Source organism: Grampus griseus, assembly GCF_964374135.1.
Source record: "Grampus griseus genome assembly, chromosome: 12".
In the NCBI taxonomy this organism is placed as follows: Eukaryota; Metazoa; Chordata; class Mammalia; order Artiodactyla; family Delphinidae; genus Grampus; species Grampus griseus.
The window spans coordinates 8363536-8376619 of record NC_139006.1 but is presented as its reverse complement, the minus strand read 5'-3'; the positions used below and the strand labels follow the sequence as shown (position 1 = coordinate 8376619).

At 39.2% G+C, this 13084-nt stretch overlaps 1 protein-coding gene across 3 annotated transcripts in view; it reads right to left on the bottom strand.

Moving 5' to 3' along the window:
• Positions 1-13084, bottom strand: part of ATP2A2 (ATPase sarcoplasmic/endoplasmic reticulum Ca2+ transporting 2) — a 60981-nt gene that overhangs the window by 19553 nt on the left and 28344 nt on the right. For all 3 annotated transcript variants that reach the window (XM_082668495.1, XM_082668496.1, XM_082668497.1), the window contains 3 exons: positions 8671-8751; positions 6424-6509; positions 5053-5517 (listed from right to left, as the gene is read on the bottom strand). In XM_082668495.1, coding sequence (XP_082524621.1) covers positions 5053-5517; positions 6424-6509; positions 8671-8751 — 632 coding nt within the window. The remainder of the gene's footprint in view (positions 1-5052; positions 5518-6423; positions 6510-8670; positions 8752-13084) is intronic.

The window sequence follows — 13084 nt, the reverse complement described above, 5'->3', positions numbered from 1 at the left end:
TCTCATCCCTCTAGGTCGTCACAAAGCAAGGAGTTGATCTCCTTGTGCTATGCAGCAGCTTCCCACTAGCCATCCATTTTACATTTGATAGTGTATATACGTCAATTATAGCACATACTTTTAAATTCCAAAAGCTTCATTTCAAAAGTACACTCAGAACTAAATCAACCTTGGAACTGAACTAAAGCTATGAGTAAGACAAAACGATTTTTTAAAAAATTAAAATATACAAGTAAAACTGTGATGACTCCTGATAAAAGGTGTTAGTTCAAACACATATAACTGGTTTGTCAAATGAGGAAAAGATTCATGTCCAAGGTCACATGCAGCAAGATCACCTATCCCTACAACTTCTAACAGATACAACATCTAAAAAAGGAAGCTTGGCACAAAGCTCTTTCCAAAGATGTCTGACATTTACAGAAGAGGAAACAAAGGACTAGAGAGGTTAAAAGATGTGCTCACAGTTACACAATTATTAAGTGGAAGAGAGAGAACCAGGTTTACCAATGTTTCCCATCAGAAAATTCAACTTTACCTTTCTATTAAAAGTTGTGCGACCCTCGGACATGTCACAACTTCTCAGAGCCTAAGTTTTCTAACCTCTTGAGCAGGATTACCATACAATTCAAATAAAGTCACATGTGAAAAATTAACTGCACTAAGCCTTACCAAAGCAAGTTGGCATTATTATTACTATACACCATGCCATTTCTTTAATGACACTGTTTATAAAAGTGAAACTCTTTGGGTCTATACCAGAGTTCAAAATATTCTAAGACATTCAGAATTCTAACACACACCAACTAAATCTGAATGCACATGGGCATTTTAGACTGCAAGCCAGTAAACCATTTAGAAACTGCATGATGAAAGTATCCCGAAGTCAAGGGCAGTTATGCAATCCACTGCAAGAAACCTCCTGTAGAATACTGATTAGCATCAGCTTTCTGTCGCCAAATGTAGAACAGAACAAAGAGCCAAGCTATTTCTTTAATAGAAAATTTTAAATCAAATCATTTAAGGGAAAATGTAAGAACAAAAACATTTTTATCATGGATTGTGTTTTAGTCTTAGTTTGAAGTCTGAAGCTGCCACAATCTTACCATTTTTTAAAGATTACAATTTCACACACTGCTTTACCTTCATGGATATAAGGACTATTCTGAGGAATTAAAGCTTACAGTCTAAGTTTAAACAATTTCCTGGGGGAAACCAAACAGATAAAATGAAATTCCCTTTCTCTCCCCCAATCAATCAGCTTTTAGCGGACAACTAGCTTTTAGCAGATTCGTCCAACCTTTTTTGATTCCAAGGAAAGAAAACTTAGGTAGCTCAGTTACACCCTGCATCTACTCAAGAAACTCAAGACAAGCTAGAAGGTTACCACTTGAGAGAACACCCCAGTGTGTTTTAAACACCTGTCCATTCACTCTAAATCTGGGTTTTGGACAACACAAAAAGTTGAGGGTGGATGTATCAAAAAAATACCATGACTATAAATTTGGCAAGAAAAAGATTCAGAGGGTTCAACTGTATTAAAACAAGAACAATTTCCAGTGCTAAAAAAACATTAACTAAAACCTGGAGATAAGGCCAAGGGGAGGATGGCATGTCCTTTCAATGTCATTCAGAAGCATTACTTAACAAGCACACTCAAAGATTTAGTGTTTTGGAAAAATTTAACATTCTTTCACTGTGCTATTATTAAGGGCTCATGTTTTATGAAGTTGTGGCTTTTTCTCCTGTATAAAAGATAACCTTAGTTTTACTGCCCTATAGGATATTAACCAGTTTTTGTAATCTAACACACATCAATTCTATTCTAATATTGAGCACACTTCCTCACATGATCCTGTAACCAGTTTTACCATCTTACTGATTCTCCCTCATTGAATTAATGAGCCAAATAGAATCTCTGACATGTGTCCACTCAATATTTGTATGAGCTGTGTACCTTTTGGAAAATTACTTTGACTTGTACATAGTAGTAGTAGTTTTTTTGTGCGCGTGTGTCAATTTTATATTTAATTTATCCTTCCAGTTTTACTGAGATATAAGTGACATACAGCACTGTATAAGCTTAAGGTATACAGCACAATGATCTGACTTATGATCATCATGAAATGATTATCACAATAAGTTTAATGAACATCATCTAATATATACAAAATAAGAAAGTTTTCTCCTTGTGATGAGAACTCTTAAGATTTACTCTCTTGACAACTTTCATATATAACGTACAGCAGTGCTAATTATATTTATCATGTTGTACCATTACATTCCCTAAGACTTATTTATCCTATAACTTTGTACCTTTTGATCACCTTCATCCAATTCCTCCCCCTCCCACCCACACCTCCGCCTCTGATAATCACAAATTTGATCTCTTTTCCTATGTTTGTTTTTGAAGTGTAATTGACCTAAAACTTCCTGGTGCATGGGATAGTGATGCGATACTTCTATACATTTCAAAATGATCATCATGATAAGTCTAATTCTCATCTGTCACCATACAAAGATATTACATTATTATTGACTGTGTTCCCTGCACTCTACATTTCATACCCATGACACACTTATTCTGTAACTGGAAGTTTGTACCTCAATTTCCCTCATCTATTTCTCTCATACCCCACCTCAAAGTTGTTTCAACAAAACCTAGGGAAATTGAATTACATGAAAGAACTTCATTCAGCTGTACCATTACATTATTTCTTTAGTTCTTATTTTGCTAAGGGAAGGTTTAAAGTTTTTAATTTTATCCCCAAGTGATGGTCAAAACAACCTAAGAAAGGAAGGATGAACACAGAGAATGAAGCAAGTTAAAGGCAATTATTTACTTTTCAAGAAGAAAACATGTCTCATTCAATGTGTTAAGGAAGTACCAATTAGAATTTTATGTAGGCAGGTAACTAGCTGGTTTATAGAACTCTTCCTTTGAAGCTCGTGTTAACATACATACACTTAGAGAAGAACAGGGAAATAAAGTAAGCACAGTCACCTAACACATTTACAAACTGCTTACAGTTATTTCCCCAGTACAAATATATCAGCCATGTAGGTAACCTTTATTTCATGACATAATTTTGGGAATTAAATGATTAATTCCCCTGGAGTATAAGAAATTACCCTTGGGCTCAAGCTACACATACAACCCAATTTGCTTAAAGCACATAAAAAGGTATCAAATTATAAATCAAAGGTTTTAAGATCCAGCAATCCCACTCCTGGGCATATATCCAGAAATGATGAAAAGATATATGCACCCCAGTGTTCATAGCAGCACTATTTACAATAGTCAAGACACAGAGGGGGACTTCCCTGGTGGCGCAGTGGTTAAGAATCTGCCTGCCAATGCAGGGGACACGGGTTTGAACCCTGGTCTGGGAAGATCCCACATGCCGTGGAGCAACTAAGCCCGTGTGCCACAGCTACTGAGCCTGCGGGCCACAACTACTGAGCCTGCATGCTGCAACTACTGAAGCCTGTGCACCTAGAACCCGTGCTCCGCAACAAGAGAAACCACCGCAATAAGAAGCCTGCGCACTGCAACAAAGAGTAGTCCCTGCTCACTGCAACTAGAGAAAGCCCGTGCGCAGCAATGAAGACCCAACGCAGCCAAAAAAAAAAAGAAAAAAGAAAAAAGAAAAAAGACATAGAGGGACTTCCCTGGTGGTCCAGGGGGTAGGTGGTCCAGTGGGTAGGACTCCACGCTCCCAATGCAGGGGGCCCAGGTTCAATCCCTGGTTGGGGAGCTGGATCCAGCACGCATGCCACAACTAAGAGTTCGCATGCCGCAACTAAGAGCCCACATACAAAGAAGTCTGCATGCTGCAACTAAAAAAAGATCCTGCATGCTGCAGCTGAGGTCCAGCACAACAAAGAAAGGAAGAGGGGTAGGGAGGCAGGGAGGGAGGGAGGAAGACATGGGAAGAAACCTAAGTATCTGTCCATCGATAGATGAATGGATAAGGAGATGTGGTATATAGATATACAATGGAATATTACTCAGCCATAAAAAAGAATAAAAATAATGCCACTTGTTATATGTGGAATCTAAAAAAAAGGGTATAAATGAACTTATTTACAAAACAGAAGTAGAGTTATGGATGTAGAAAACAAACTTATAGTTACCAGCGGATAAGCAGTGGGGGGGATAACATGGAAGACTGGGATTGACATACACACACTTCTATATATAAAATAGATCACTAATAAGAACCTGCTGTATTAACACAGGGAACTCTATTCAATACTCTGTAATGGCCTATATGGGAAAAGAATCTAAAAAAAAAAGCAGGTGTATGTATATGCGTAACTGATTCACTTTGCTATACACCTGAAACTAACACATTGTAAATCGACTATACTCCAATAAAAATTTTTTAAAAAAAGGAAAAAATAATGCCACTTGCAGCAACATGGATGGACCTAGAGATTATCATACTAAGTGAAGTAAGTCAGAGAAAGACAAATATAGTATCGCTTGTATGTGGAATCTTAAAAAAAAAAAGACACAAATGAACTTATTTACAAAACAGAAATAGACCCACAGACATAGAAAACAAACTTATGGTTACCGGAGGGGGAGGGGGAGGGGGAGGGGAAGGGGGAGGAGGGATAAATTAGGAGTTTGGGATTAACATATACCTGCTACTATATATAAAACAGATAACCAACAAGGACTTACTGTATAGCACAGGGAACTATACTCAGTATTTTCTAATAACCTCTAAGGGGAAAGAATCTAAAAATTATATATATATATATATATGAATGAATCACTTTGCTGTATACCCAAAACTAACACAACACTGTAAACCAACAGTACTTCAATAAAAATAAAATAAAAAAATAAATCACACAGGGAGCTCTACTTCACTTCGCTGTACAGTAGAAACTAACAATATCGTGAAACAACTATACACTGATAAAAAAACATAGTAATTAAAAAAATAATAAATCAAAGGTTTTGATGGCACGAAGGCATATTCTTAGGATGAATCAACAACCATAACCTGCAAAGATTGTGAAACTACTCCCACTTACCCTGCAGACTGACATCTGGTTCGTTGTCAGTGTACCAGTCTTGTCTGAGCAGATAACAGAAGTACAACCAAGGGTTTCCACGGAAGGGAGACTTCGAACAATGGCATTTTTCTTTGCCATTCTGCGAGTTCCAAGAGCCAGACAGGTGGTGATGACAGCAGGCAGACCTTCAGGAATGGCTGCTACAGCCAGGGCCACAGCAATTTTAAAGTAGTAAATAGCACCTCTGATCCAGGAGCCTCCATGAACTGGGTCATTGAAGTGTCCAATGTTTATGATCCAGACCGCAATGCATATAAGGGAGATGACTTTGGACAGCTGTTCCCCAAACTCATCTAGTTTCTGCTGGAGGGGTGTTCTCTCCTGTTCCGTGGCCACCATTTCATCCCGGATCTTGCCAATTTCAGTGTTCACTCCAGTTGCCACCACCACTCCCATGGCTTTGCCGGCAGCAATGTTTGTACCCTAGGACAGAAGTAGAAAAATGGTTACAAGACTAACACCACACCCAATTTAAATACTGACTAGTAAACTCAGACTTGTGTGGATTTTCAAGAGGGCAACAAGATTCTCTCACCACATTTTACTGGGCCTTCCAGTGGCAACCAGCCATCTAACTTTGATGATGAGCAATACCTCATGCAGGCAGTGTGGTCCATCTCTCTCTGATTTGATTCTCCATGAAATCAGAATGGTACCTACTTGCCCCAGAGCCCTCTACACCGGCCACCTTGAATCTCTATTCACAATACTGAGCCTGGCTTGCAGACTAGCTTTGGCCTGGGACAGCGCTTAACCCCTCTGTGTTCCTGACTTTTCATACTTCATACAGCTCTCAACCCTAAGCATTCTCCACCTCTGGCTCCAACAACTCAACCCCTCCTACTTTTATCACCCATAATAAGAAGGGCAACCAGGACCATGGGCTGTCCTTGAGGACCTCCACTTAAGCACTAGTATTCAAAGATCAATACAATCAAGTGTAAGGTTCCCCCCAACCCATTTTAATTCCTAAATGTTGGGAGAACAGGGCTTCATTATTTTCATTGTAGCTCTACTTTTTTTACTTACTATGGGGTGGTTAGATTCCCATGCTAACCCACAAAAGCCCACTACTTGAAATACCACTTTAAGTTCTAAACAAACGAAAACTATAAATTTCCCAACTTTCTATTTCAAAAAAATTTAACAGAAAAATTGAAGTAGTACAATGAACATCCATTCCATTTTCATCCAGACTCACCAATTATTAATGGTTTGCCGCATTTGCTTTCTCTCTAAACACAGGTTGTGAACTACACACAGTTATCATCCACATCATTTTGAAAACATCCCTTTATAGGCTAAGTCTTTTCCAAACAAAGTACTCACAGAAAAGAGCATGTTCTTCTTATCTTGATTGACGGCCCGTGGGTCAGGGACGGGATCAGTGTGCTTGATGACAGAGACAGATTCACCTAAGCAGGTTGTGATACAGAAGGTTTGTTTAGATCTGTGCAGTGTGCACCTAGAACCTTGGTACCCTCATCCGCTCATGCCACTACCACTCTCAGGAAAAAGAAAAAAAGGCCCAATTCATTCAAAAGAACATAAACTAGTAAAATTCAGTAATAGAAACTAATTTCAAAGAAAAAAAATCAAAATAAAGGAATTTAATTTTGAAGTAAAATCCCAGTCAATTACCTTTATTTTCTTGAATAACTATACAAATTTAGTTCATTTTCAGGTATCATTTTATACTCTAATATTATGAATGTAGATTTGTCGTATATTTATATACACATACACTCTGATACTTAAGGTGAAAGTATATTTACTTTTAACAAAATAAACAAACTGTAGGTACAGTATATGAATACTGAGGATCATCCACTGGAAAGCCTGTTTTTGTTTTTGTTCAATAATGCCAAAGATGAGAAATGAAAACATTGTTCTAGAAATATCTGCATGCAGTAATCAGACCATTCTATTTCAATAAACCAAAATGAAAAACAGCAAGAGACTAAGAAGTAAGTCTACTAAGAAGTAAGTAGAAGTCTCTAAGAAGTAAGAGACTACTTCTTAGAACTTTCACAATGTCTGAATCTGGTTTCAACTTAACATCACTTATGAAATGCAGTTGATCCTTGAAAACCGCAGGAGTTAGGGGCACCAACCCTCTGCACAGTCATAAATCTGCACAGAACTCATGGTTGGCCCTCCGTATATGCAATTCCTCTATATTTGCGGTTCTGCATCTGAGGATTCAACCAACTAGTATAGTAAGTACTGTAGTATTTACTATTGAAAAAAATCCGCAGATAAGTGAACCCACACAATTCAAACCCATGTTATTCAAGGGTTAACTGTATATAATGAGGGTGAAATATGGCCCTAGTTGTTAGGTCAAATTCCAGGTAGGAAATTTCACTCTCAAAATTTAACAAAAGAATCTGGTTCTTCAATCTAGCCTAAAACTAGAGTATGACTTTTAAACAAAAAAACAACATTCAAGAAACTCTATGGAAAGTTTTAAAATGGAAATTATTTTTGTAGGCACAATATGAGAATTTCATACATTCAACCCCATCAATTCCCTACCATTTTATGGCTTAATCAGCTTCCAGGTTGTTGCTGCTAATGGGAGTTTTAGTAGATAAGCTATTCATAAAGAAACAATAAAAAACAGAGCCCAGGTTACTCACATCCCTACTTCTATGACATGAGTTGCTTTTCAAAACTAATAATCAGATAAATCTTTGAATTTTATATTTACTCTCTATTTAATTCAGGTTAGCATTGTGTTTAATCTTCTGACCACCTTACTTCCATCCAGTTAATATGAACCCTCCACCCTAGACTGTGCCTGTATCAAACAAAAACGGGAAAATGTTCCAAACAATCCCAAATCTAAGTGTGCAAACTTTAGGTAGTAAACATTCACCATTTTAGAGGGTGCTAACTTTTGTTAATTGTACATCTGATTCCTGCAAAGTATGTCAGATGTGAGATTAGCATTCCTGGAGTCTGTATCCTGCTTGGAAAAAGAACACTAAGTAATTAATGCACTTTCCACAAAACAGAGAGACAACAACACTACTTCAACCTTAAGAATATTACCTCTGCTACTGAAGGAATTTGTAACCCTTTAAAAAATTTTTAAAAGTTAAGTTTAAATCAAAACTAATTTTTAATAAAATTTAAAGATAAATAGGCCTTATGAGATGAAAGCCAATTGTTTTTAAATCATAGCTTTACCTCATGTATTGGCAAAAAGCCTAACTGATAAAGCATTAAGAAATAAATATCCTGGAGAGGATTAAGAGACAGCGGGGGGGCTTCCCTGGTGGCACAGTGGTTGAGAGTCTGCCTGCCGATGCAGGGGACACGGGTTCGTGCCCCGGTCTGGGAAGATCCCACATGCCGCGGAGCAGCTAGGCCCGTGAGCCATGGCCGCTGAGCCTGCGCATCCCGAGCCTGTGCTCCGCAATGGGAGAGGCCACAGCAGTGAGAGGCCCGCATAGCGCAAAAAAAAAAAAAAAAAAGAGAGACAGTGGGGCAAGAAGTCAACTCAATTATTAGCATGGAATCTGAGGGAGCCTTCAGAAATTCAACAACGTTCCAATACATAATATTTACCTGTGAGAATTGACTGGTCAACTCTTAGAGTAGTAGATCTGATGGAAGTTAATCTTATATCAGCAGGAACTTTGTCACCAACTAATTGGGGAAGAAAAAAAGCTAAAATAAGCAACTTTTGCAATCATGTTACATAAAGAAAAATCTGTCTCCAAATCAAACACAATTTTTAAAGGAAATAAATAGCCTGTATACAGCACAAATATATAAAAATCTGCTATAGGGAATTCCCTGGCAGTCCAGTGGTTAGGACTCCGAGCTCCCACTGCAGGGGGCACGGGTTTGATCCTGGGGAACTAAGATCCTGCAGGCCACATGGCATGGCAGGGAGGGGAAAAAAAAAAAATCTGCTACAATAAGCAATATAATCAACTTATTCTCAGGGTCATAAAAACTCTTCCTGGATAGATACAAGATTTGAAGTACACAAGAAGAGAATAATGATACTCGGGCAAACAGCTCTAAGTACACATTATTTGCACACCTACACACACACACAGCATGGTGAAGGGGACTGAATTGTACAAGCCATGATTTATTCCACTAAGAAAGCCAAATTACCATGAACAGGAAACATGCCTCTATAAAAAGATGCTCAATTAATATCACTCATAAAAGAAAGGCAAGATAAAACTACACAGAGAGACCACTTTTAAACTATCAAATTGACAAAGGAGTTGAGAAAAATGCACCAAGTTTGAAAGGATGTATAGAAACGGCTTCTTATACAGGGTGACTGTAAGATGTGGCAAGTTTAGTTTTAATAAGCAAAAAAACAAACCAAAACAAAACCAGAGGCACAAATCATTTAGAGGCAAGTGCATGAGCAGATATTAATGAAAACTCGGTGTTAGTGCACTAACAAGGATAAACTGAATATGTCACTAAACATACCATGTAATGTTAGTAACCCATTTAGTATTCTTAATTCAACTACGCGTCCAGACTTTGTGACGACCCTATATACACTGCTGAGTACGAAGAAAAAAACTTACAAAATCTCTGGAGGGCAAACTGGCAATACATATCAAAATTGCAAAGCACAGGAGTTCCCTGGTGGTCCAGTGGTTGGGACTCCACGCTTTGCTTTCACTGCTGAGGGCGTGGGTTCGATTCCTGGTCGGGGACCTGGGATCCCCGCAAGCCGCACGGCGCGGCCAAAAAAAAAAAAAAAATGCAAAACAAAGCACAATCTTTTTATCCCATAAATTCCACTACAAAGAATTTATTCTACAGATATGCTTGCTGTATGTGGTTAGTTTTTTTTTAATCAGCAGTAGAAAAAAGAGACAACTGTATTCATACTAAAGTAAAAACTTCCTCTAAGACATACTGTACATTAAGTGGGGAAAACACAAGTGTGAAGCATCATGTATATGGAGCTCCACTGGTATGAGAACATACCTCTGGGAAGGTGTAACAGACTTGTACCACTAGGGAGCAGGGCATGAGTGGCAGGAGACTTTTCACCTTGTACCCTTTGGTACCTTTTGAAGTCTGAATTATCAGATAAATGAATAAACCTCTTGCAAAACCTCTAGAAGATCTTTAAGTCAACTGAGTTTTCTTTTCTGGGCCAAACAGTCCCTTTAACAGCTCTTAAACAGACCATGTCTTAGCCCCTTTCCTTGACGTATTTGAAGTAAATGCCACAACACAGACCCAGGAACAGATAAAGCCAATATTTCACCTGCACCTTGAGAACAATGCCCAGTGTACTGTAGGTGTTCAAATATTACTGGATGAGTTCGCATCAGTACCAAAGCAACTGGAGAGTAAAAAATAAGTATACAACAGCTTTCCCTGGCTTTCTGAAAGGTACTACAGTGGTTTTAGAAGTCTTATGGAAGGACAGCTAAAAGTCAAAACAATAAGCACAGTCCCCCCCCCACAACTGCATATGGTATTTCTAAGTTAAATCTTAATTTTCAAGACTTACCCTACTATACTGAACTGTAACTGTCACTGGTTATACATAAACTGGCAAAACAGCCATTCTGTCCAAGAAGTAGATTTATTTCATTTGTTAAACCTTTAGTTTAGTTCTAATTTTTCTGTATCTCAGAGCTTTTAAATTCAGGGAGAGTATGGTGTGCTTTCTGAGCTCTAGTTCATGAAACAACCCTATAACCTAAGTAGGAAATGTGGTCACAAGGTGGCACAGAAAGAGATTGCCAATATATAATCTCAAGAGGCAAAGATCATCCCTGCATTTGACTGCAGGGATACATTAAGTTAAGGTGAAATTCCTGCTGGAAATGCTTATGCAACAAACAGCAATATTCAGACTGAAGAAATTAGAACCTTTCATTTTAATATAATTCTGCTCATACTACAATAAAGTAACCATACCCTAAACTTTAGTGACCTTCAACACCTAAAATACCCCATGAAGATAAAACTTTAAAATCAATTTAGGGAATTCCCTGGGAGTCCAGTTGTTAGGACTACACATTCACCGCCAAGGGCGCGGGTTCGATCCCTGGTTGGGGAACTAAGATCCTGCAAGCTGAACAGCATGGCCAAAAAATAAAATAAAATAAAAAGAAAAACAAAACTTTTTCCGGGCTTCCCTGGTGGCGCAGGAGAGTCCACCTGCCGATGTAGGGGACACGGGTTCGTGCCCCGGTCCGGGAAGATCCCACGTGCCGTGGAGCGGCTAGGCCCATGAGCCACGGCCACTGAGCCTGCGTGTCCAGAGCCTGTGCTCTGCAACAGGAGAGGCCACAGAAGTGAGAGGCCCGCGTACCGCAAAAAAAAAAAAAAAAAAAAAAAAAAAAATTTTCCTGTATTAGTTCTGTTTGTCATAATTAATTTTACCCCACATGACCCTGAACATGAAAAGAATGCAAGTTCAATGATGAGCATATGACCCTAAATGGAAAAATTACCTGAAAATGTTCCTTTAAGGTCTGAAGCAATTTATGTCATGATCCTACAGGAGTGAAAAACTTCTAACATGGTATAGAGGTCGCCACAATCTATATAAGTATGTCTGCACTGTAACAACTGAACATAAACCAGCAATCTAAAAGCACAATGCCGGGAATTTCCTGGCGACCCAGTGGCTAGGACTCCTCACTTCCACTGCAGGGGGCACAGGGTTCGATCCCTGGTTGGGGAACTAAGATCCCGCATGCCAAGTGGTGCAGCCAAAAAAGAAAAAAAAAAGGGAGGGGGGGAAGCAGAAGGCATCATTTTATACTGAAAGTTGAATCTCTTACTTCTTTTTAAACAATTTCATATATTAGCCCTAGCTCATACTCTCATATACCTGGCCACAATTTAATTAAGGCCAACAAATCTAATATTCAAATTGAGGACCCAAAAGTTTTATCTTGCCATTTACTTTGCTGTTTCAGTGGAAGCTCAGAGGATTAAAAATGAATGAAAAATGTGTTTTTGAGGCAAGAAATACCAAGATTAAATTTCTTTCCTGGGTAGCACAGTCAACATATAAGTTACTAGTTTAAGGTGGAATTGATACTATATATGCAGCATTTAAAATTATATTTAAACTGGCACTACAAAGAAACCAGCTATTTTTCCCCCTATATGTTTTAAATATATGAAGGCTGTCTCTTTGTTGCACAAAAATTGTATTCATATACATTTAATTATTGGTTAAATATTCAAGAATGAGTCAAATGTAAAATGCTAATGGAGGGACTTCCCTGGTGGCGCAGTGGTTAAGAATCCGCCTGCCAATGCAGGGGACATGGGTTCTAGCCCTGGTCCGGGAAGATACCACATGCCGCAGAGCAACTAAGCCTGTGTGCCACAACTACTGAGCCTGTTCTCTAGAGCCTGTGAGCCACAACTACTGAGCCTGCGTGCCACAACTACTAACGCCTGTGCGCTAGAGCCCGTGCTCCGCAACATGAGAAGCCACCGCAATGAGAAGCCCGTGCACCTCAGCGAAGAGTAGCCCCCGCTCACCACAACTAGAGAAAGCCCATGCACAGCAACAAAGACCCAACGCAGCCAAAAATAAATAAGTTTAAAATGCTGGTGGAACAAGTGACTGGGAAGTCCTTAAAAACTGATCTCAAGGGCTTCCCTGGTGGCACAGTGGATGAGAGTCCGCCTGCCGATGGAGGGGATGCAGGTTTGTGCCCCCGTCCGGGAAGCTCCCACATGCCGCAGAGCGGCTGGGCCCGTGAGCCATGGCCGCTGAGCCTGCGCGTCCGGAGCCTGTGCTCCGCAACGGGAGAGGCCACAACAGTGAGAGGCCCACGTACCGCAAAAAAAAAAAAAAAAAAAAAAAAAAAAAACTGACCTCAAGTTCTTCTTCACTTTTCTTCCATCCTGTAACAGCCATTCTAAAATTAAGAGATGACCTGGGGGCCTTTTATAAACTACAGAATCTCAGGACCTGCTCTTCAAGAGTCTGGGGTCCAGGAATTCATATTTT